General features: G+C 43.1%; 1 protein-coding gene across 1 annotated transcript in view; it reads left to right on the top strand.

Annotated features, from left to right (window-relative positions):
* LOC142432346 (uncharacterized) overlaps positions 1-20,195 on the top strand; it is a 31,937-nt gene extending 11,742 nt beyond the window's left edge. Inside the window, exons 5-6 of the mRNA XM_075537491.1 lie at positions 1,015-1,141; positions 13,912-20,195. Of these exons, the coding sequence (XP_075393606.1) occupies positions 1,015-1,141; positions 13,912-15,389 (1,605 nt within the window). The 3' untranslated portion in view covers positions 15,390-20,195. The remainder of the gene's footprint in view (positions 1-1,014; positions 1,142-13,911) is intronic.
* The last annotated feature ends 6,021 nt before the right edge of the window (positions 20,196-26,216 follow it).

The raw sequence follows: 26,216 nt of genomic DNA, 5'->3' as shown, positions 1-26,216 counted from the left end.
CACAAGTCTGATAGTAGCCCATATGTCCAATAACAGTCTATAAATTCCTCTTCAGACACACAATGCATGCAATGATGCTGAATGCAGGAAGATCACAGGCCAGTGGGTGGAAAGTCTTGTGGATCCAGTGGCTGTGGAATCATCTCAGTGCTGGCGTGGGTCTCCATGTGCTCTTCCAGCTCCAGGGTTCTGGCTCCATCCACGTAACGCCATCTGGTTTGGCATCAGGAATGGCTCTCAGTAAGTGTCTGTGTCCCACCTCTAGAGAGGAAGACGGGAGTTCCCAGGATCCTCTGGAGAAAGCCATGCACACAAAGAGGCCTTATTGGCTATGATCCAATTAACACGCTGGGCTCCCCCCCTATAACCTATTTAACAAGTTGACCGGAAATGATGTAACTACTACAAGGTGTGATGTGTTGAAAGTCGTTGGCGCCGTGCTGTTCTTCCTCAGAGCAAAGCTAGCAAGTGGTTTGCAACTTCAGCAGAGGGAGCTCCACACACACAAAACATCAAGACAAGACAGGAAGCAGAGCAAAGACTTACTAAGCAAATCACCTCTCGATTTGAGGAAGACAACTGGATCTAGGGTTACGATCAGGGGCTTTCCAGGGGTCGGGTGGCAGGACCCCAAAGGCTTGCACATGAGTCCTTACCCTGCTCAGTGTTGGGCTGAGTCCCCCAGACATGACCAGTGGGGTGGATTGTGTGAGGCAGTTTGGGATGGGTCACCCAGTCCTCTCCCGGACTCTTAACAAGAGGAAACTGTGTGTCCCAGCATGCAACATTTTGAGGTACAGGGTCTTACTCCGAGGACACACCCAAATATGAACGTGAGGGCTCTCCTTCATGGCCACACTCTGGGCGGAGCTGAGGAGAATAAGTGTCCAGCACTCGTACGATGGCCGGAATGGCTGCATGTTCATTTGTGTCCCCCCAAGTCTGGAGCAACTCCCAGTCTTTTCAAGTAGGCAGTAGTTCTAACCCTAGGTATCCGGATGTTTGACGTTGCAGGAGGCAGTGACGTTCAAGGACGTGGCTGTGGTCTTCAGCGAGGAGGAACTGGGGCTGCTGGACCCCGCCCAGAAGGAGCTGTACCAGGATGTGATGGTGGAGAACTTCCGGAACCTGGTGTCTGTGGGTGAGGGCAGCCTCCCTGTGGGAGGGTCTTTATCGCTTCAGACTCGCAAGGATTCACATGGCCTGGGCATGGTTACCTAATTTCCTGACCCACAATTTTCCATAGAGTAGGAGATACCAGGCTTCAGGAGGAAAGAGGGACTGCATTACCATAGGGACTCTGGTCAGTAGCATCTAGGCTGTGAGCTGGTGGGAGGAGATGCAATGAAAGCAGATGTTGCAGCTAACCATCCTTTATTTTAGTGATGCCTATTGATGTGTCTACCAACTAAAATCAAACTCACTGCCATGGAGTTGATTGAGCCTCATAGTGACCTGGTAGCAGGGGGTGGAACTGCCCTTGTGAGTTTCCCTTTACTACCAGCTAACCAACTGCATTAGATAGGGTTCTCTAGAGAAACAAAACCAGGGCACTTATGATATTTTATATATATATATATATTGCATGAAGGAATATAAGAGCTAATTAGTTCACACAGCAGTACAGAGGGCTCAGTTCAACTCACTTCCCTGGAACAGTTAATATACTGGAAGTTCTTCAACTCATGAGGGCCGCTGGGTCCAAGGTCAAGTAAGCAGATAGCTGAGTCTTCCGTAGAGCAAAGCAGGCAGTCCAGCCACAGGCAGCAAACAGCAGGGCAGCCCACCAACAGTCAGCAAGACAACAGGCTCCGCCAGCCTCAAGTTCAAGTGATGTACACACCAGCATCCTGGCGAAGCAGGTCTTAAAGGAACCTCAAGCTCTAGTGATTTGATCCAGGGGTTGGCAGTCCCACGGGTAGTGCAGCTCACAAGTTGAGGGAGAGAACTAGCGAAAGCAGCTGCCTGCTGGTCTGATCACCAGAGAACAAGAGAGAAAGAGGCTGGGCTTGCTCTCCAATCAAATTACGGCCTCATTAATCCTACATGCTCCTATTGACCAGGTTAGCACAATGAACCTACCTATCACACCAACTGCCAAATTCCTTGGTTTGTAGCACCCCCCTCCCCGCACCCCTCATCCCTTCCCACTTCCCAACCATCACTCTGACCATTATTCACAAGTTCTCCGGACTTTTCTGCCTCGCTTTCTCTTCTAAGGATCCATTTGAATACTGAGTCCACAGATGCTGTAGGATAAACTTCCTCTTTTAAGGTTAACTGATTTCCTTCCCTCCCCCCTGCCTTCCAGGCCCATCCGACTTGTAGCGACCCTATAGGACGGAGGAGAATGGCTACTGGGGGTGTCCCAGGCTACCAGTGTTGAGGAGAGCAGACAACCTCCTCGTTCTCTCAGGTGGCCAGTGGGTTTGAACCGCTCATCCTTTGGTCACAGCCCAACATTGCACCCCCAGCACCCCAGGCCTCCTGAGGGTTACCTGATGAGCAACTTACAATTCCACTTGCCTTCACAATTGCCCTTTACCATGTAACCTCACTTATGTCTCCGTTCCTGGAATCCAGGTTTGAAGCTCTTCATGGACCCTTCTTCTGCCTACTGGACACCTCTGTCTCTTTCCTTTTCTTCCCTCTGCCTGGAATACTCTCTTCACCTGAAATCTTCCCATACCTTAGCTCATTAGGTCTCTGCTCTGTCAGAATAGGAGCGAGGTCTCTCGTCTGACCACCTTGTTTTAAAATCCCACTCTTTGCTCTCTCTTAGTTTGTCACACACCTGTTTTGGTCATCTCCGTCTCCCCCATCATTCCAGGTGGATGACCACCATCAGGAGTGAAAGTTTTTGTCTCTTTGCTTTATTGCTTGCTCTTCGGGGCCAGGAAAGGTCTATAGACATGGCTGGCCTCTGTACCAATTGGTTGACTTGGAGGAGAGCCAGTTAATGTCTCCCTGAGTCATGGAGATAGCCAATAACTGAGACACAAACCAGAGGGACAAGATCCATCCAGAAGGTTTTGTCTCTTTAGATAGGTACCTAGCGAGGCTCTTACTTTCTGAAGTGCCCTTGTGGGGGGTGGGGGTGGAGGACTTATGTGTTTGTGGGGGTGCAGTTGACGCACATCCTAGGAAGACACTCCAGCCTCGTGGTTGTGACTGTGTTGAGCAAAAGCTTTCTCCGTTAGCTTTCTGGGAGCCTTCCAGAGATGAGCCTATTCATTTCCAGAGCAAAATATTACATTAAAAAAAAACACATTTTATTAGGGGCTCATACAACTCTTATCACAATCTATACATACATCAATTGTGTAAAGCACATCTGTACATTCATTGCCCTCATCATTTTCAAAACATTTGCTCTCCACTTAAGCCCTTGGCATCACGTCCTCTTTTTTTTGCCCCTCCCTCCCCGCTCCCCTCTTCCTGATGAACCCTTGATAATTTATAAATTATTATTTTGGCATATCTTGCCCTGTCCAATGTCTCCCTTCACCCCCTTTTCTGTTGTCCGTCCCCCAGGGAGGAGGTCACATGTAGATCCTTGTAATCGGTTCCCTCTTTCCAACCCACTCTCCCTCTAACCTCCCAGTATCACCACTCACACCCCTGGTCCTGAAGGTATCATCCGCCCTGGATTCCCTGCGTTTCCAATTCCTGCTCATCCAAGGTCCACAAGCCCATCACTGCCCCAAACGCCAACACTCACGGCCATGGAGTTAATTCTGCCTCATAGCAACCCTATAGGACAGGGCAGCGCTGCCTCTGTAGGTTTCCCAGCCTGTTAACTTTTTATGAGAGTTCAAAGCCTCATCTTTCTCCAAATTGGATACCTTGCGTTTCCAATTCCTATCTGTACTAGTGTACATCCTCTGGTCTATCCAGACTTGCGAGGTAGAATTCGGATCATGATAGTGAGGTGGGGGTGGGGAGGAAGCATTTAGGAACTAGAGGAAAGTTGTAATTTTCATCAGTGCTATATCGCACCTTGACTGAATCATCTCCTCCTGACCCCTCTGCAAGGGGATCTCCAGTGGCCAACAAACGGGCTTTGGGTCTCCACTCTGCACTTCCCACTTCATTCACTATGGTAAGATTTTTTTTGTTCTGATGATGCCTGATACCTGATCCCTTCAACACCTTGTCATCACACAGGCTATGTGCTTCCTCCATGTAGGCTTTGTTGCTTCTGAGCTAGATGACCGCTTGTTTACCTTCAAGCCTTTAAGACCCCACACGCTTTACCTTTTGATAGCCGGGCACCATCAGCTTCCTTTACCAATTTTGCTTATGCACCCGTTTGTCCTCAGCGATCGTATCATGGAGGTGTGCACCCAATGATATTTTTGTTCTTTGATACCTGATAACTGATCCCTTCAGAAACTCGTGATCACACAGGCTGGTGTGTTCTTCCATGTGGGCTTTGTTGCTTCTGAGCTAGATGGCCACTTGTTTATCTTCAATCCTTTAAGACCCCGGACGCTATATCTTTTGATAGCTGGGCACCATCAGCTTTCTTCACCACATTTGCTTATTCACCCGCTTTGTCTTCAATGGTTGTGTCGGGAGGGTGAGCACCATAGAATGCCAATTTAATACAAGAAAGTATTCTTGCCTTGAGGGAGTACTTGAGTGGAGGCCCATTGTCTTTATGCTACCTTAATACTAAACCTATAAATATAGGCACATAGATCTATTTCCATATATATATATATGCATATGTACATGTCTTTATCTAGACCTCTATAAATGCCCTTTGCCTCTCAGCTCTTTCCTCTATTTCCCTTGACTTTCCTCCTGTCCCACTATCATGCTTCATCCCCACCTGGGTTTCAGCAATACCTCTTGGTTACATTATCCTTGATCATGCCCTACCAGGCCTCCCACACCCACCTCACCACCAATTTGGATCACTTGTTGTTCCCTTGTCTTTGGGTTTGTTAAAACCACTTCCTTTTCCCCCACCTCCCCCTATCCCATTTCCCTCTGGAACTGTTGGTCCCGTTGTTATTCCTCCAGATTTTTCCTCCAGCCTATCTTATTTAGACAGACCTGTGGAGATAATAACATGCACAAAAACAAGACAGAGGAAAACCAAGCAACAATATACAACAAAACAACAAACCACCAACAAAGACAAAACAAAACACAAGAAAGAAAAGCTTGTAGTTAGTTCAAGGATCGTTTGTTGGCCTTTAGGAGTGTTTTCCAGTCCAGTCTGTTGGGGCCCCATGCCCTGGCCCCAAAGCCCACCTTCAGCATTCCCTGGGGACCCTGCCGCTCCATTCCCTTGCTGTTCCACTGCACTCCCCCAGTGCTTTGCCTCGGTGTGGTGGGATCAGGTCGGGCACAATTCCCACACTGTGTCTCCGGTGCTGTCCCCTGCAGGGTTATGGGTGAGTGAGGGACGTCATGGCTCATAGTAGGGCTGGCCATGTGGTCCTCTCTGTGGACTGGCTGCTCTAATTGGGGTCATCATCCTCAAGGTCTGGTGGGCCAGGATGTGCTCCACTCTCTCCTACTCCCCCTTCATATGCTCCCATGTGTGTGTGCTCTGATCAGATAGTTCCCTCTCCCAGAGCTGCAGATTCAATGCCGTCCTTTGAAATAAATTCTTATGGGGGGAGGGGCAGGCGTCCACTTAGTATTTGGTACTGGGGCCAGCCTCCCAGACCTCTCCACTGGTTCCCTACTCCATGCGAAATGTTGCATTAACACCTTGGGGCACTGGGTTGAAGTCTGGTCCCTCTTTCCTTGTGGAGATATAAACAATACCCTCCCCTTGGGTGGGTTAGCTCCCCATGAACCCGCTACCCATTTCTTCCTTATTTTCATCCTTTTTTTTCCCTTTTCCCACCTCCTCCCTAGTTGTCTACCATGTGCATCCCTGCATTTGATCTGGTCCCTGCCATACTACACGGTCCTCACTCCAAGAATGTTTTTATACAGTAACTTTTTCCCTATGCCCCTTTTGCATTTTTTAAATGCTTACCTCAGCGGGCTTATTTTGTACTTGTCCTTTTGTGCCTGACTTACTTTGCTTTGCATGCCTCCAGTTCTTCCCATGCCGCGATGTGCTTCATACATTCGTTCATCACTGCTTTTTAGTGATGGGTAGTATTCCATTGTATGTATTTACCACAGTTATTTAATCCAATCGTCAGTTGATGGAAATTTGGGTTGCTTCCAACTCCTTGCAATTGTGAACTGTGCCGCAATGAACATTGGAGCACAGATGTCTGGCCTTGGTTTGTTTCTTGCCTCATCTGGGTATATGCCCAGTAGGGGGATTGCTGGGTCATATGGTAACATGATTTCTATCTGTTTTAGATATCGCCAGATCGATTTCCATCATGGTCGTACATACTTACAAGTCCACCAGCAGTGGATGAGAGTTCCTGTCTCCCCACAGTCCCTCCGATACTTATTGCTTTCTGATTTCTTGAGTTGGGCTACCTTTAAGGGTGTTAGGTGGTACCTCACTGTTGTTTTAATTTGCATTTTTCTTATGGCTAAAGATCGGGAATATGTTCACATATGTTTGTTGGCCATTTGGATTTCTGCCCCTGTGAAACTTCTGTTCAAGTCCTTTGCCCACCTCTCAAGTGGGCAATTAGTTTTTTTCTTTTTGGAAGCTAGCTAGAGTATTATAGATTTTAGTAATGGGGCCTTTGTCTGATGTGTCATTGCTAAAGATGTTTTCCCAGTCGGTGGACTCTTATTACTCTCTTGGTGAATTCTTTCAATGTACACAGGTGCTTTATCTTCAGTATATCCCAATTTATGCCTCCTCTGTGTTTATGTCCTTCCCTATTTCTGATAGCCTATGTATTCCTTGTGCCAAAGTGCTCAAGTTGGTCCCAATTCCCTCATTGATGGCCCTAATAGTTTGGGGTTTAACTTCAAGGTCTGTGATACACCTTGAGTTTATTCTTGTGCATGGAGTGAGATAAGGGTCTTGCTTCAGTTTTTTGCTGGTAAATATCCATTTTTTTTCTAGTACCACTTGTTAAAGGGGGCATCTGTTTCCCATTTGATATTTTGGGGGCACTTATCAAAGATCAGTTGTCTGTATTGCTGATGATTTTATTCCTGGCTTTTCAGTTCTTTTCCATTGGTCTGAATATCTGTCATTGTACCAATACCATGCAGTTTTGACAACTGTGGCTGTATGCTAAAGTCAGGTAAAGCAAGCCCTCCCACGGTGTCCTTCTTCTTGAGGAGTTTTCTGCTAATTCTGGGCTTCTTCCTTCTCCATATGGAGTTGGTAATCAGTTTTCCCATTTCTTTGAAGAAAGATGAGGCTAATTGTATCAGGATTGCATTAAACTTACATAGTGCCTTTGGCAGACCTGACATCTTGACTATATGGAGTCTTTCAATCCACAAGCATGGGATATTCTTCCGTTTGTTGAAGTCGCTCTTGATTTCTTGTAATAGTGTTCTGTAGTTTTCCCCATATAGATCTTTTGTTTTTTTAGTCAGGTATATGCCTAGATATTTCTATTTGTTTTTGGCTATTGTGAAGGGTACCACCTTTTTGATCTCCTCTTCTGTGGCCTTATCCCATGTGTATAACAGTCCGATGGACTTCTGTTTGTTGACCTTGTATCCTGCTATTCTGCCAAACTCCTCTATTGCTTCCAGTACTCCCTTTGTGGAACTTTTGGGGTTTTCCATATATAAAATCATATTATGTGCAAATAATGATAGTTTCACCTCTTCCTTCCCCAGATGAATATCTTTGATGTATTTGTTTTACTCTATGCTGTTAGCTAAAACCTCCAGCACAATATTAAATAAGAGTGGGGACAAGGGGCATCTTGTCTGGTCCCCTTATTCAGTGGGATTGTGTTAGTCTTTTCTCCATTGGCTACCATGGTGACTGTTGGTTTTTCATCTATAGCTTGTATTGTCCTGAGGAAACTTCCTTCCATTCCTATCTTCTCAAGTGTCTTAAAGAGGAATTGATGTTGGATGTTGTCGAATGCCTTTTCTGCATCTATCGATATTATCATGTGGTTCTTATAGTTTTTCATGTTAATGTGACGAATAATACTAATGATCTTTCATATGTTGAACCATCCCTGCATCACTCGTATGAATCCCACTTGGTCATGGTGAATTATTTGTTTTATATACTTTTGTATTCTATTGGCTAGTATTTTGTTGAGGATTTTTGCATCAATGTTCATTAGGGATATTGGTCTATAGTTCTTGATTCTTGTGGGATCTTTGCCCAGTTTTGGTATCAGAGTTACACTAGCTTCATGGAATGAGTTCGGCATCTTTTTCTGTGTTCTGGAAGAGTTTGTGTAGGATTGGTGTTAGTTCTTCCCTAAATGTTTGGTAGAATTCTCCAGTGAAACCATCTGGTCTAGGGGACTTTTTTGTTGGTAATCCCTTGATAACCTCTTCTATTTCTTCTATTGCTATGGGTCTGTTGATATTCTTGCTGTCCACTGAGTATAGTCTAAGGAGGGATTGTTTTTTCCAAGAATTTGTCTATGTCTTCCAAATTGTTGAATTCATTGGAGTACAATCCTTTGTAGTACTGTGTCATGAGGGTTTGTTGTAATGTCCCCTCTTTCATCCCTTATTCTTGCTATTGAAATTTGTTCCCTCCTTTCTTTGGTTAGGGTTGCCAGTGGTCTGTCGATTCTGTTTATCCTTTCAAAGAACCAACTTTTAGCAGTATTAATTTCCCCAATAGTTTTCTTATTTTCCCTCTCCTGAATCTCAGCCTTGATTTTTTAAATTATTATTATTTTTTAATTAAAAACATTTTTTTTCAGCCCTGATTCTTATAATTTCTTTTATTTTGCTATTAGTAGGATTGTCCTGCTGACTCTGCTCTAGTTGTTGTAAATTTTGTGACAGCATATCAACCACGAATCTCTCTTCCTTTCTCAGGTGTGCATGTATTGCTATGAAACTTCCTCTGATGACTGCCTTTGCTGTGTCCCATAAGTTTTGGTACATCGTGTGCTCATTCTCATTAGTTTTAGCAATTTCCTAATTTCATCCCTGATCTGCACCAGTACACACTCCTTTTGCAGTAGAGAATTATTCATCCTCCAATTGTTTGCTCTTGTTTTTTCCTGTCTTCCTTTTGTTGATTTCCAGACTTATGGCACAGTGGTCAGAGAGAGAGGTCTGTATTATTTCAGTGTGCTTAAATTTATGTAGATTCGCCTTATGCCCCAGCATTTGGTCTATCTTAGAATATGTGGCATGTTGACTTGAAAAGAATGTGAATTTTTTTTATTTGGATGTAAAGCTCTGTAAATATCTTATCAGGTCAAATTGTCTAATTGTGGTGTTTAGATCTCTAACCTCCTTGTTGAGTTTCTTTCCTTGTGATCTATCTTTCTTAGAGTGGTGTGTTGAAGTCACCTACTATAATTGTTGAGTTTGTGATTTCTTTTTTAATCTTTTGGAGTGTTTGGTTGATGTATTCAGTAGGTCTCTCATTTGGGGAATATGTTTACAATGCTTAGTGGTTCTTTGTCTACCATTCCCTTGAGCATTATATAGTGTCCCTCCTTATCTCTTTTTATGGTTTGCAATTTTATCCAAGATTAGGATTGCAACCCCTGCTTTTTTTTTTGTATTGCCGTTTGCTTGGTAGGTCCTTCTCCCGCCTTTGATTCTCAGACTATTTTTGTCTGTAGCTTTGAGATGTGTCTCCTGTAGGCAGCAGATTGATGGGTTGTGCTTTCTAAGCCAGTCTGCTAGTCTGTCTTTTAATGCCTGATAATGGATTGATATTCAGGGTTATTATCTCCTTCTGCAGACTCTGTGATGTCATTTTATACCTTTTGTGTTGGGAGTTTTCATACTTTCCTTTCTCATTAGTGTGTTGTGCATGTGTGTGTGTGTGTGTGTGTAATTATTGACTTCTTTCCATCCTTAAACCAATGCTATCTTGGGGTCTGTTTTCTCTTTGTTGCCCTCTGGGTGAGGTTGTTCTATGTGGCGGTCTCTTATTTATGCTTGGTGAGTGTTGTTCTTCTGCCCATACTGGGTCAGCAAGGATCTTTTGTAGGTCTGGGTTTCTTCTAATGTATTCTTTGAGTTTTTCCTTGTCTGGGAAGACTTACTTCTCCATCTATCTTGATCGATAATTTGGTTGGGTAGAGTATTCTTGGGTTTGTGTTGTTTTCCTTCAATTTTTGGAATATGGTACTTCACTCTCTCCTCTTCTTCATAGTTTCTGCTGATAGGTCTGAGCATATTCTTATTTGGGAATCTTTATATGTGATTGCTTGTTTTTCCCTAGCTGCTCTCATGGTTTTCTCCTTTTCCTCAAAGTTGGATAGTTTAACTATTAAGTGCCTTGGTGACTTCTTGGGATTCAGTCTAGTTGGCATTCTTTCAGCCTCCTGAAAGGTTTCCTGGTTTTCGTTCATTAAACTGGGGAAGTTTTCCTCCAAGAATTATCTCACTATTGTTGCAGATGGCTTCTTTGTTGTGTCTTCCTCTGGTAAGCCAATAATTCTAATGTTCCGCTTCATAGCATCAGGCATAGCTCTGAGGTTTTCTTCAGCTTCTCTGATGATCTTATTAGATTGTTGTTCACATTTCTTAAAGTCTGTTTGGCTGTCCTCCAAGACACTGATGCGGTTCTCTGATTCCTTCAGTTGCTTCTCAAGGTCTGTGTTTCTGCTCCTGGGTTTTCTTATCTCCTCCCTAAGCGCCTGTATTTCCCTTTGGTGTATGGCCTTTATCTCCTCTATCATTTCATTCTTTTTCTGTATTGTTTCCCTCATATCCTATATGACTCCAACCAGCATTCTGAAAATTTCTTTCTGTGGCAGCTCAATGTCTGCTTCTTCTGTGTATATTGTTATGTTCAGGACATCTGCCATTGCCTTTTGTTTCTCCTGTTTTTTTCGTTCAGGTCGTTGGAGCTGATGGCTGTTTGCGTTGCGTTGTTTTAGAGGAGCCAGGTGCCATTTTCCAGGAAGTCAAAGAACACTGGCTCTCTCTGTGAGACTTACAGCAATGCTTCTTTGAACTGCCTACAGCTAGTTTTACTATGGGATTAACCTACCACTTTATCCTCCTGTGGCTTCCCTATCAAGGGAGTGTCCCAGAAGGCTGGTGGATTGCCTGCTTTGGTGTTGCAGAGGTTTAGCAGAGGTTCCTGCAACAGCTTGAAATGTTGATGGGTGTGACTGAGCGGCCTTATGCCCCCAAGTACACATACATGAATTCCCCGTGAGAAGTTGGGCAGAGTATCCCCTGGAGAGAAAGCACTGCTTTCTCTAGCCTTGGGCTAGCTACACAGGGTAGAGCTCACCTAGCTGGGTGTTGTACAGGCATAAATGCCCTAGGCCAAAGGGAATGGTCTCAAGGTCAGCAGTGGAGTGTGAGAGAACAGGAAAGAGACAAATAGGAGGAAAAAATTAAAAATTAAGACCGTTTAGACTGTGTAGGAATATATGGTAGAGAGGGAAACAAAAGCAACTATGTAACTGAGTCCCACTCCCCGCCCATAGAGCTTCAAGGGTTTAGTCCATGCCCCGAGGCAGTGTGGCAAACTGCAGCTGAGCCAGAGAAAGCCACTGCGCAGCCCTCAAAGACCGTGGGGGGACTGAGAGCAGAGATGTAAACAAAAGCAACAATGTACCTGAACCCCAATCCCTGCCCATGGAGCTGCGAGGGTTTAGGTTTAGTATCCGCCCAGACGGGGTCTTGGGAAGCTGTGGCTGTGCTGCGAAAAAGCCCCTGAGCAGCCTTCCAGGGCTGTGGGGGAACCGAGAGCAGAAATATAAACAGAAGCAACCCTGTAGCTGAACCCCGATCCCTGACGGTGGAGCTGTAAGGGTCCTGTCCCTTCCCTGAGGCAGGCAGGGGCATACTCTGGCTGTGTTGAGACCAAGCCTCCCTACAGGCTCCAAATGGTCCCGGCTCTGGCAGAGACAGTGGTGGGGCCAAGGTCAAGCCCCAGCCGGCTTTCACTGAGATAAGCCAAAAGCCCTAGCCCCTCAAAACCCCACGGGTCTTTGCCTACTTATCTTTAAGATGCTCCTTCTGTGTTCCAGCAGTGTTGAATTTCCCTCTAAGCAACTCTCTTGGGCTGGATTTTGTGGAGTCCCTCTGGTATGTGTCACTCCATTGCCATCTTCCCGGAAGTCTCTCACTAATGATTTTCTTAATGCTTAGTACAAGCATTCAAATTTATTTCACAGCTCACTGTGGGCTGTGATCTTCCATTTGGGAATCTGTGAGTGATTATTATATCCATAACCACAGATTTTCAATTCTCTTGTCTTCTCAGAGACCACTCAATAGCCTCAGAGGAAACCTGTGGGTAGGCCCCTGGGATTTCTTTTCACTGAAGTGACTTATTGTGACCAGTGGTTTTTTCCTCAGCAGCAGCACCGTCTATCTTGGTGGGCTCCTGTCTGTGATACAGCTGTTCCATTTTCCAACAAAATTGCTGCCATTTTCTGCTCCTTTCCTATGTTAGAGCTGGAAAATGTTTCGTTTTTTCCTTTTATGGCTCAGCTTAAATGTTCACAAACAGCTTGATTTATTCTTTCAACTTGTACTTGTTGAACCTAAAACTTTGACAGTGAGCCTAATGCAGGTAACAGCTTGTGCTTGTTGGTAGTGCCTTGTATGGAGAAAGATGTAAACAAAAAGGGCACAGATAGCATGTCGGATGGCAAGAAGGACTGTGTAGAATATGCACTGAGTTAGGGGCAGTTGTCTGAGGTGAACTGACCAAGGGTAGGGTTTATGGTTTTTCAGAGAACTTGCTGATGGACTTCCATGTGAGCAGAAACCTCAGAATAATAAAGATTCATCCATGGACATATCTGGGCATAAAGTTCCATCAAACCACCCTTCTTAGGATTTTCTTTCAGAAAGTTGTACCGTTGACCTATTCTTTTCTTTCTCAGTTCTGTTCTGTTGGAAAAGATTAGCTTGCAACAGCTCAGTGTTTGCCCCCCACACCTCCCCCCCCCCCCCCCGAGATGATGAAGGTCTGAAACATTCTGGGGCCTTTTCAGCTCTTTAAGCTTTAGAGCAATTTTCCAATAAACTATCCCAAGACAAAGTTCTCCACATTCAAATGGAATGTCTACTAAAATAAAGGCAGCCTCTAATTCAGCATTCCTTCAGGGTGGAAGGTGACATGCGCCTCTGTAAAATTTCCATAGAGGGTACTTTTTATAGTATTTCACTGAAAATTTTCCTGTAAAAGTAATCTTAAAATAAGCAAACTTGGTTCGATCCCGGGTTTCGGCACCAAAAAAATAAAAATTAAAAAAAAAAAAAGCAAACTTTTGACTATCACCTAATTTCTTACGTATTTTTCAGTGTATTAAAAATCGATACCACAAACGTACATATGGCTGATTCATTTGTATTTTCAAAATGATTTTTCTAACTACATAATTTACTACCCAACATTCTATACTACTTGAAACTCAGTAGAAATAGCAACAAGGTAGCCATTTGTATTATACTTACCAACTTTTAAAATTAAGGGTTTGATTTCTAAATTTTACCCCATAGTGAATTTGCTGTTTTCTAATGTGTTTTGCTAATGCTTGGTGGGTTGCAGAAGCCCTGGTGGAGGGTTACAAATTAGGTTGCTAATTACAAGATTAGCAGTTTGAACCCGCTCACGATTCCATAGGAGAAAGACCAGACTTTCTTCTTCTAGAGAATGACAGCCTCAGAAACCCAAAGAGCCCATTTTCCTCTGGCTATGGAGTCGCTATGAGTCAGAATTGACTTTATGGCAGTGATTTTTTTTGGTAGTGTGTTGAAATTCAGTGGACCTACCCTTTGTTTTGATGGCATGTAAGCTAAAGAATGTGATTAAGTGATGGAAAAGGTGAATTGAATATTCTCTATAACTCTGAATTCTCTGTATAGGTGGCAAGATCCCCAAACAGATGGAAACTCTTCCACAAGCAGAAATAAAGGAGGAGTCTTCCAGCTTCCATATCTGGCAACAAATCCCAAGTGACTTAACAAGGTGTCAAGATTCCGTGACACATAGATCTGAGTTCTGCAAACAAGGTGGTTCATCCTCCCCAGTTGTAGGAGGACTTTGTATTATTCCCAAAGGAAGGAAACCTCACAAGTCTAACGAGAGTGGAAAAACCTCCAAATATGTTTCCTCCTCTGATCTTCCTCAGTATTCACACTCAGAAGCAAAGCCTTTTACATGTGGTGAGTGTGGGAAAGGCTTCCGTTATTTCTCACGTCTTCGTAATCATCAGAGCGTCCACATGGGAAAGAACCGCTATAAACGTGATGAATGTGGGAAGGAATTCAGTCAGAGCTCACATCTGCAAAGTCATCTAAGCATTCACGCTGCAAAGAAGCCATACAAGTGTGAGGAATGTGGCAAATGCTTCAGGCATAGAGCAACACTTAATGTTCACTGCAAAGGCCACAAAGGCACAAAACCTTATAATTGTGAAGAATGTGGGAGGGCTTTTCTCTATCCTTCACATTTTCAGGCACATCAGAGAATTCACACTGGGGAGAGACCGTTCACGTGTGATGTATGTGGCAGGAACTTTTGTCGCAGAGCAGCACTCAGTACTCACGCCATGGTCCACACAGGAGAGAAACCTTACAAATGTGAGGAGTGTGGGAAAGCCTTTGCTCGTAACTCATACCTTTATATCCATCAGCGGATTCACACAGGAGAAAGACCATATAAGTGTGAAGAATGTGGTAAGGGCTTCATTCAGCATTTTCAATTTCAAGCGCATCAGAGAGTCCACACTGGGGAGAGGCCATACGTATGTAACATATGTGGGAAAGGCTTCATTTACAGTTCAATACTGCGCTCCCATCAGAGAGTTCACTCTGAGAAGAAACCATATAAATGTGAGGAATGTGGGAAGACTTTTAAAACCAAAAGTCATTGTCAGGTCCATATGGTAGTTCACACAGGAGATAAACCCTATAAATGTGATGTGTGCGGGAAGGGTTTCAGTCAGAGTGCATATATTAGAATCCATCAGATGGTCCACAAGGTAGAGAAACCTTTCAAGTGTGAGGAGTGTGGGCAAGGCTTCAATTGGATTTCAAAACTTCAAGTCCACCAGGTGATCCATACCGGTGAGAAACCATACAAATGTGAAGAATGTGGCCAGGGCTTCAGTCGTAAAGCCAATCTGCAAATTCATGGTAGAATCCACACTGGAGAAAAACCTTATAAATGTGATGTGTGTGGGAAAGTCTTCAGGCAGGCTTCAACACTTGTGGGCCATCAGAGAATCCACAGTGGAGAGAAGCCATTCAAATGTGAAGAGTGCGGGAAGAGATTTTGTCAGAAATCACAACTCCATTGCCACCAGAGAGTTCATGCTAAGAGAAAAGCTCTAAACATTTGAGTGCCAGAGGGTTTCAAGCAGAGCCACCGTCTCTGATCATCATCGGAGGATGTATGCAATAGAGAGACTAAGTAAGTGTGGATGGTGTGGTAATACAGGTATACCTCAAGTCTCCTTCAGTGCCCACATTGGAAAGAAGCCATACACATGTAATCGTCACCAACATCACTGCAGTCAGGTCAGTCCCAACTCTTGATGACCTTATATAGGATTTCTGTCTGAGGCTGTAAATCTTTTTTTTTTTAATTAAAAATTCCATATACAACAAATTTGCTTTTTAAAATATAAAAATATTATCTGTCACTCCTGTCAGGCTGACTCTGGACATACATACACTTGCAGGAGAAAAGTCCAGATTTGTATCTGACAATGGTAGCTCGTATATTTTGAATATGATAAACACACGGGACTGAGTCTTTAGAAGAGATGTGTATTCAAAATACTTCATATATACTAAACACTGCAACACCGCACGCCAGTAACAGTAGCTTGCGTTGCACTTGATTATAAGTATGGATGTCTGAAACAAGCTAACACTAAGCACACTAAAAACCACAACAGTTCCAGGATTTACAATCTTAACACATTGCTGACGGATGCTGCGTTTACGCGTGTTTCTTGCGCCATCTGTTACGGACAGATCACGAGATAACTTGTGAATTCTACATGCTGTCTTCAGATGCCATCTGCTTGGATATATTTTAACTACTTTGTCTATTTAGGTGTTTACATCAGTAGTGAATGTATCAAACTCGTTTGTCTTCATGTTCTTTTTGTTTATTTAGCATTTTAGTCTATGTTGGTTAAATCAAATAGTTACTATTGTTTGAATTGTTTTGCAAGGAGTTGTGCTCTTATCAAGATCAAACCTCAGTGAAATGTAAAACACTACCTAAATCGCTCAATTGGTCTCCTCTTACAGAAAAAGACATGAAGAAATTCTTAACCCTAATTCTTCTAATTTTTCAAAGTAATATGGATTATGTTGATTATTTTTACAAGAAGTTTATAATTTCATGAAGATTATAGTTCAAAAAAGTAATAATGTTCCGCATACATGGCAGAATATTGTTTCATAATGTGAGACAACGTTTTATATTAAAAAACTGAAAGCTATAAATAAATATAAAAAGTTGATGAGATGTAAACCCACTTATGGTTTAATGCAAAAAAAAAACCTAACAGCCAAAAAAGTACATCACCACTTGGGTAAGTTGGTAAAAAAAAAAATCCGGTATTTACTGTGTTAACATAACACCAGAATATACAAAACACAACTAAAAAAGCAAGGAACCATTACAGTCATGCAAGATTTAAGACGGTGCAGAAATACAATTGAAATCAGCTAAGTCATATTTACGTAACACTTGAAGATCAAAAGTTCAAGGGTAAGTTCTACCAACATAAGGCTTCACCAGGATGTAGAAAAGGAAGTGACGTTCTCTTTGCTGGTATCAATCAGAGCTTTGAATCCATGGGGCCACGTCTTCTGTCTCTAATTTCTGGAGAAATCAACAGTTTTTGATGAAATCTTTTCAGTTAAATCATAAGCCAGGCTAATTTTCACTCACCTCTTTGTAAACACACTTCATTGTGACTTCCTCCAAGTTGGCATCTGCCAACAATTTCTTGACTGTTTCTTTTCAACTCTTCATCGATGGGTGCTCTTTTGAATTTCTTAATTAAAAATTTATCGGAACTATCCGCAGATTCACTTTCTTTTTTGGAAATTAAAAAAAATTATTGGGGGCTGTTATAGATCTTGTAACATTCCATATATCAATGTATCCAGCATATTTGTACATATGTTGCCACCATCATTTCCAAAACATGTTCTACTTGAGCCCTTGCTATCAGCTCCACCTTTTGACTCTTTTTGCTGGCATGCTGCTGGTCTTCTTTACATTAGAAATTTTGACTGTTGTTGTTGTTTTTTGGGGTTTTTTTTGCAGAGGGTTTTAGTTTTTCTCTTTTGGAAGTCTTCTTTGGCAGCATCCAGGGAGGTTGTTGGTCTGCCAAGAGTGCTTTAGGACTAGGTTCAGTTTTGCCATTGCTAGTCCATATTTTTTTTACATGTAGTGGATTTGTCATATCCACCCTTTTGGCTTCTGTACTAATGGTCAAAGCATTCATTACAGAATGCTCCCCACAGGAGACATGATGCCACTGAGATGTGTAGCCATTCTTGGCACATCTTTCAGAAGCACTCAAAAAGCACGTAGGACATGTTGCAATACAGCCAGCTTTTTCATATATCCTATACTTCTCTGCCCCTCCCTCTTCGTCCTCATCTGTTCTCCGTTGCTCTCTTCATTTCCTGTGTACCAGAGCTTCTCAACAGGAGGCTATCTGGAGGATGATCAAATGGTGCCTTTTTCTTTGTCCTTCCCCTTGAGTTTGCTGTTGTATCAGAAAACCTTTATTCCTTGTTTGGTTTTAGAAGGAGGAGGGTGCAGGGCCTTTTGATTCCCTTCCATCTCCACTACAAACTTGGTGTTCAGTTCCAGTTGTCGTTGGTTCATTGGCCGAACCCGGACGGCAACTTTTACCTTGGTATCCGACATTTTGGTGGCACTTGCCAGGCCACTCAGTGCACCCATTGGTCCCATGTGCTCCGCAGGCCATCCCAGGAGCATGTGACATGGGCTCGGCCATGGGCCTGGAGCGGCTGCAAATCTTGATGAGAGTAGAGAGCTTCATCATTCTCTCAAAGAGTGGCTGGTTGGTTTGAAATGTGGACCCCTGGGGTTAGCAGCTAGAAGTGAAACCCACCATGACACCAGGGCTCCTTTGCAAATAGATGTGATAAAATCTTCTTTCAGATGTCACAACTTCCGTATCAGTATAGAATTCGCAGAGGGGGAGAACTTTAGAAATGTGAGACATGCGGTAAATACATCCAGTTAAGCCTTATCATAAGGTGAATTTCCATGGTGGTGATGAATTTTACAAAATGATAAATTTTATAAAATGACAGGGCAAGAACTTGTGGAATACTTGGAGTAAAGAAATTATATTGGATGGTGTTTCTTGATTTTTTCCCCCTCAAAAACTCACTCAAAACCCAAAATTTATAATCATTAGGTTTCATCGGAAGGAAGCCATTTGTCATGAAAGTCAATTGTTTCAGCCATTGCTCAACAAATCCCCTGGTCAAGAGATCACACAACAGATAACCCCCCTTGTAAGTAACACACTAAGGAGCCCAGGTGATATGGTGGGTGACCAGATGGGCTGCTAACCACAAGGTCAGCAGTTCAAACCCACCAACTATCCACGGGAGGAAGATGAGATTTTTCTACTGTAAAGATTTACAGTCTCAGAAACTCAACGGAGTAGTTCTGTTCTATCCTATTATAAGGTCCCTATGAGTCTGAATCCATTCCAGGGGGTTGAATTATTTTGGTTAAAGTGTAGTAAGGGTTTCCATTTTAAATATTACTCAGGAGACTGGCCTTAAAATTAAGAGTTTGATGATGTCTTCAAAAGTATAAGAATGGACACATCAAAAGCTATTCAATAGAATGAATCCGAGCTCCGTGATAGCTGGGATATTGTGAATCCTCACAGCCACAGCATGTAGCAGTTCTTGGGTGTGCTCAGTACTTATTTGTTAAAGAAAGCAAAGGAGAAAACATACCGTACCCAGAGGAAGAAACAGGAAAACATTTTTGTGAAATGATCATTCAGTGGAATACAGAGTGTTCGGAAACTAAGCTAGTTGGCTGTTGTCCTCCAACTGTCCTTGGTTCTCAAGGTTATTTTGGCCACCGTGTAGTCCCGCTGATGTTTTTATTTTTTAGTTGCTAGAAATTAGGTCGCAAAACATTCCCCGTGTCTTGTTCTAAAAATGGAGACAATTTCGTTTTTATATCTACTTTGTTAAATTTTGAGTAAGTTTTCATTTACGTTATAAGGTAAAGATCCCATTGTACTGTTTCATTGTGGAAATCAAGTTGTCTCTGGACAATTTATTAAGTGGACTGTAAATGGCCTTACCACCCTTGTTGAACATTACTTAACTGTAGATTTATGGTTTTATTTCTGTTGTCTCAACTCTTCATATACATTATTAGTTCAATGCCAGAATATTTTGATGATAGTATGTTTTTTGATAACAGTGTTTCCTATAGTGCACAGTACTGCCCCTTAGGGTGAATCCTTGGAGTACAGAAATTTTATTTGATGATGATTTCTGTATAAAAAACTCCCCCACCTCAAAAAAACGCCCTCCTCATTTGAGGAGAGCTAGCACAATCAGGAGGGGCTGCAAAAGCAGATGCCTACACTTTATCCTAGATTACAGTACAAAAATATTAAATTTTCAGGGGCATTGAGTAATTTATTATTTCCTGAAAAATACAGTAGGCCAATAAGCTTGTGAACCTATGGTCTAGATTAGGGGTGTCAAACTTGGGGCCTGCGGGCCACATGTGGCCCCTGAGGTAATTTTTTGTGATCTGCGGTGCTCAGAAATAAAATGAAAATAGGAAAAAATGTTATGAAGAAAATAGCACTTAGGGGAGATGGAGGCAATACCTTACACACAATTTTCTCATTAACCCTTTAACTACTGATATGGCCCGCGTGAATCTTGTCTGTTTCACCAAATGGCCCGCATTTCAGTTGAGTTTGACACCCTGGTCTAGATCATAGAAAAAGTTTCAACAAATGACAGGACAAATGGATATCAATATGTACAAGGTGGAATTTGAGCCTTTCCTCATCCCATATATGAAAAAAATCCTCCAATGCAAGACATAAAACAATTGAACTCTTAGAAAAAAATGATACAGGTAAATTTTCATAATTTTGGATTTTGCCCCAGATACTTATCTGACACCCAAAGTACAAGCAACAAAGGAAAAAGATAAACTGAACCTTTGCAAATCCTCTCTGCATGAAAGTGAAAACAACAGAAAGACAATTTACAGATTGGGAGAAGATATTTGAATTATATCTGTTCATTCCTTGGTAATCATAATATCTAAATTTTTATAACCCAACAACAAAAATGGTTATTAATTATGGGGTGAGGGCCAGAATAGACACTTAGTTCCACGAAGACATAAATAATAAATGATCCAAAAGAATCTCAACATTCTAGGTCATTGGGGAAATGCAAATCAAAACCACTAGTAGGAACCACTGTGTAACCACTAGGATGGTATTAATAAAAACCATAATGGAATAGGATCGACAAGAAGGGGAAAAATTGGAATCTTCTTCCATTGTATTTTAGGAATTTAAAATGGAAACGCTGCCATGGAAACCCGTTCTTAATTTTCCACTGCGGTAGTAACACAAATGCACTGATAAAACTTCGTCTCATGTACTTTGGACATGTCATCTGAAGAGCCCAGTCCCTGGAGAAAGACATCATTCTTGCTAAAGTGGGGGTGAGTGAACAAGAGGAAGACCCTAGACAAGATGGATTGACCTAGTGGGGACAACCGTGGGCTCAGACATAAGGAGTGTCGGGCAGCACAGGAGCAGGCAATGTTTCCTTCTGTTGTGAGCAAGGTCACCATGAACCAGAGCTAACTCAATGGCAATGAACAACAGCCACATGGATTTGTCACAGTACTTTTGATGCACCCTTGTGAAAATGTATTGCAAAATACAATGATGACCTTTGAACTTAAAAATATGAAGGTATAGATGCACTGTCACTAAAACCTCATCCCTAAGCTGCAGAATTCTCTTGAATGTTCTCGCATTATATCCTGTGCCTTGGGGGTCAAGAATGACTCTAATACCAAGTTCTTCAGCATTTATACACACTTGGAGATGTTGAATAACTCTTCCCCCTACCCCTCATCCCTTCCCCTCCCCGGAATTTGGTGTTTTCTCCTCTCGAGTTGGGAAATTGCCTTTTCTATGAGACTACTTCCCCTTTGGCCCTCATAGTTGGCTGTTTTCCCTGTTAAGAGTAGTGACATTAAAGAGTTGGGACCTTCTTGCTTCAATGTCCCTTCAAAACCATTCTACCTCAACCATTCTTTAAATTTGAGCCGCATTCGGTCAAGTTATACTAACCATTGTTGTCAGTAAATTTTCCACTCCGCCTCACGCCCTGAGACAGTGTAGTACTGTCCTTACCAGCTTTCCTAGACTGTGGTCTTAAGAGAGCAGATCACAGGTGTTTCTCTGCAGAGCCGGTGGGTTTGAACCAGTAATCTCTTGATTAGCAGCCAGTGTCCTTAAGCATGGCATCCCAGTATCCCTTCCACTACAATCAAGTACTGGCATTCCAGTATCCTTTCCTCCTTACAATCAAGTACTGATCCCTTTCTACTTACATTCCCCAGGCACTTCCACGTATAGTAAGGAGGTTTGCAGAATTCTGGGAAATGTAGTCCAGTAGCTTTGTGGACTTAAGGAATGTTACACCTCTATGGGAGTCAGGTTCCTGGTATGAATTTCCTCCTGGTTGTGATTCCAAGGGCTTCTCTGGCCCCTTACAAGCTTTATGGACTGTCAGAGGAAACCAGCCTATAACAACCGAAGGGTCCATAGGCACAATTGCACAACGGTAATATAAAAAGGTTATAGTAAAGTCATAGAAGATCGGAGAGAGAATAAAATAAGACATATTTTATAGTAGCATGCTCACCTCAGCCCCTGTTGATGGTCCACTTGGAGGTGAGAGAAGAGAGTCTTTACTAACTTGGGATATTTATAGGTGGCCATAGGACATACATATTCAGTAGTTACATACATCACAAGGTGGGTAGTGACTACAGTAAGGTTCCTGAGCTCACCGGTGAGGAAACCTAACACCTGCATTGGGGGAAGGTATGAAGGGGAATGGGTGCCATGGCGGGATGAAATAAAAGGGTATCTGCTTCTATAGGGAGATATAATGAACCATGTGCTCACTTTAAGGCAGCATGACTGCTGGGGGAGAATGTGGAAATGACATTTAAAGCAGGATAATGTTCTTGGACCTCATCTCTAACTTACCAAAGTGGAGGCTTTCCTACTACGGAATACCAGCTGTCCAGATTCCCTCTGTTATATGTTAGGGAATACAGTCCTTGTCATATTTCCCCAGTGTTACTTTGCCACAGTGGACCTCCGTGTATGACCTGCAACAACCAGGGTATCAATTTAATGGAAAGAAGTCTCGTCACAAACCCCTCTGTGAGAGGCGAAGAAGGCGGTTTACACTCTTTGGGGTGATTGGCTTGTCCTGGGTTGGAGACAGCCTCTGATCCAGCCTTGCTTTATTTGGGGTCTCCTGTGACCCGCTTAAGGAGCCCTGGTGGTGTAGTGGGTTACTGCTAACAGTAAACTCAGCAGTTTGAACCCAGTGGTGACCCATTGGGCTGCAATCCACATGGTCGGTCTTGGAAGCCCACAGGGGCAGTTCTTCCCTGTCTTACAGGATCTCTGTGAGTCGATAGCCCTGGGATTGTTTTTCTTCCTTTGGAATCTGCTTTCCAGTTGGTTACAGCATTGGTCGTGTTATTGCATCTGTGTGCCTGGCGCACTTCTGTAAAAAGCAACCATCAGCTGTTTTGTAAAGGGGCCCTGGCGATGCAATATAACAGCTTGGCTGCTAAGTGAAAGGTAAGCACTTCAGACCTGAGGACCATTGACCTCCTCTTAGAAAAGTCCCAAAACTACCATGGTGACTGATGCCCATTCTGTCTCAGCAACCTTACAGGGCAGAGTCAAACTGCACGCTATGGGTTCAGAGGCTGTTAATCTTTGCAGGAACAACTGCCTCTTTCCCCAGCTGATTGGCTGCTGGGTCCCCTTTGGGTCAGCAGCCTGACGCTTAATTCTCATCGATCCTCGGATAAAGAACACTATATGGCAGTGGTATCCTGTCCTGTAGGGTAGCTATGGGTTGAAATTGATCCAAAGTCTAAGACAAGTACTTTCACAATAGAATTGTGAATGAAAAGAGGGGATACAAGTGAACACTTTAAAGGAATTCCTGGCTCACTGGGAATAGTTACGCATCATCAACCCATTGAATTGATTCATACTCCTGATGCCCTTCTAGGTGCTAGTAGCTAATTTCCTGAGACACACTCAAATCAGCAATCAAAAACTCAGTGCCATTAGTCCATTTTGACTCCCAAGAACCCTATCTAGGGTTTCTGAGGCTGTAAATATTTTTTAAAACAACTTTTATTGTAATTTAAGTGGGGGTGTGTGTGACAGATCATCAACTCTGTATTCCACTGCTGAAACTACTAACTAAACTTCCCCCATAGTTTACCCTTCACCTGCCCCTTGGATTTCTCCCATTTTCTCTAAACACCTGTCAGCTTCCTAGCGCATTCCTTTGTCTTCCCTCCCCCCAACCCCTTGGTCATCTCCAAAGTCTGTTTCCTTTGGTATCTGAAGAACAAAAAGTAGTAAAATAAAATGTGCAAAGACCTGGAGTTAGAAAACCAAATGGGGAAGAACACTCTCAGCACTTCTCAAGCTGAAGGAAAAAAAATTCAAGCCTTTAGTGCAATATTGGAGGATTCCATAGGAAAAATAATGAACAATGCAGGAAACATTTTGTGAAGAGGGGAGAGTCCTTCAGCAATGGCTTAGAAAAACCGAAACATTACTTTCAAAGGTGTATTGACCTCAAGAGAGAATATATCAAGAAACAATAGCCTCACATTTTGATAATCCTGTATAATAAAACCATGTGATTTTTGTAGCAATACTTTATGACTCGCCCTGGTACTCAATTATAAATGAAAACCATTAGCTTTCCATGCCTGCCTCTACATATTCCCCTTTTGGGGGTGGGTGGGTGTGGAAAGGAGAAGGAATGAGTGTGTTTTTCCTCTGTGAACCCCATGGGGGGAGAATGCATCAGCTTCAGTAGTTCCAATCCAGAGATCTGTGCTCCAATTTCCTCTTAGACTTCCCAGCCCAGCTGTAAGCAAGTTGGGGAGAGAAAATCAAACTTTGAACAAATTAGTATTCCAGTGCCTGGAGGATGCAACCGCCAGGACCCGGGTGAAGGGAGCACCTATATTCTTGAAGGGGAGCACTCTAAGTGTTCTGAACACACGGTCCATTTGATTCTTCCTCCAGTCCATCAGCTGAATAGAGCACATGCCCCCCTTTTTTATTTTTTGAGAGTGAGAAAGAATTTTAAGAGCAAAAAGTAAGTGCTACTCTCACCTTGGATGTGTTCATTTTTCTTCCCACTCCTGGAGACGCACACACTCCTGGGATACACACACTCCTGGGAGCGCCCAAGCTAGGGGAGGAGAAGAAAGGCATGAAAAGCTGGCCAGGGAAGTTGCTTACCTTCTTGGATGCTTACTCTCACTTAGCCACGAGGAGGCCCTTCAAGGCTCGATGGTTTCATCTACACAGAGTTTGCTATGCCAAGCATGGACACCAGATGCTTTGCCCACGAGCAGTCATTAAGAGTCTGCTTGGCTAGACACAGAGCCTTATCACCCATGCTCCTGGTGGCTTCCATGGTAACAACTGGGATTGGGGTACAAAATCATCTGAGAAAATTTAATACTCTGAATAAAAGTCAGCTCTGGTGGCAATATAGGAGGGGCCTTCAACACATTCATGGAAAATTTTTATTATCTTTTAATCCCATTTTTCCATGAGCTTTCAAAGACTTCTCATATCATAAAAGTAAACCCCATTGCTCTAGAGTCGATTCCAATTCACAGCGAGGCGGTCGGACAGAGCAGACCTGCACATCAGGGTTTCCAAGGCTGCAAATAGGAATGGAAGCCAGCTGCCGCCACCTCATCCTCCTGTGGAGGGGACCTTTGGGTTAACTGCCAAGCACTTATGCCACCAGGGCTCAGTTACTATACAGGTGAGCATGAAGCCTGGCACAACACGAGCTATGTCATCTTGGGCAAAGTCATAACAGCTCTTTCAACTTGGGGGTTAAGCAGCAGCATGCGTGCACCAGAGACAATGACCACGGACAAAGAGGGCAGGAGGCCAGGAATGTATTTCAAATAGTCACCCCCCAAAAAACCTTGAAGTCTAAAAACAAAGCAAAGCCAGTGAGCACAGGTCTTAGGGCGATAGCATTGTGAACGATGGACATGGTCAGAGAGTGAACAGAGCTATTATAGATACATGACAGGAACCTGAACGCTTCCCCGAAGGCCTTTCCCTGGAACCTCTGCAGAAACCGCGGTCCCTCAGCAGCATCAAGAAAGTGGACCAGTTCGTGCTGATTTGGCAGATTAATGCTCAGTTGTAATCCAGTGGTGATGCATTCAATTTTCAATAGAAGAGGGGGAAAAGGCAATGAATATATTTTAAACAATTTTTAAAGGTGACATCTCTTTGACTAGAGCCTGCCATTTGTAAGTATGAATCCCCATTGAGGGAGCTGCTGAAAGGTGGAAATCTCTTAGAACTCTGTAACTGTGTTCTTATTTCCTTGCAAGTACTATGCCACTATCCTTACCAATTTAACATCTACCAAAAAAGAAAACAAACTTGATCAGACATGTGTGATCACTCTGTCTGGTGAACGTCCCTTGTAGCCTGGGAAAATATGTCATACGATGTCACTAATGTCTTAGCAATAATATTTAAAATGGCATAGACTATTATTCCTAAAAAGTGTGAAAGCACATGAACTTGGGTCGTTAAGCAGAAAGGTCCTAACAAGGCTATTTCACAATATAAAGAGATGCAGCATATATTAAAAAAAGGGGGGGGGGAGAGTAAATATGCCTGGATTGGGCCTCCAGAGAATCCCCCCCAGGCCACAGGCCAGGGATGGGCATAAGCTTGCTGTGTGCTGAGTGCAAGGGAAAGTGGGTTGTTGCAGAACCAGCTAGTTTAAAATCTCACATCTTAGCATTT

Source organism: Tenrec ecaudatus, chromosome 18 (assembly GCF_050624435.1).
Source record: "Tenrec ecaudatus isolate mTenEca1 chromosome 18, mTenEca1.hap1, whole genome shotgun sequence".
Taxonomy (NCBI): domain Eukaryota; kingdom Metazoa; phylum Chordata; class Mammalia; order Afrosoricida; family Tenrecidae; genus Tenrec; species Tenrec ecaudatus.
The sequence above is the reverse complement of the archived record's forward strand: the minus strand, read 5'-3'. Positions and strand labels throughout refer to the sequence as shown.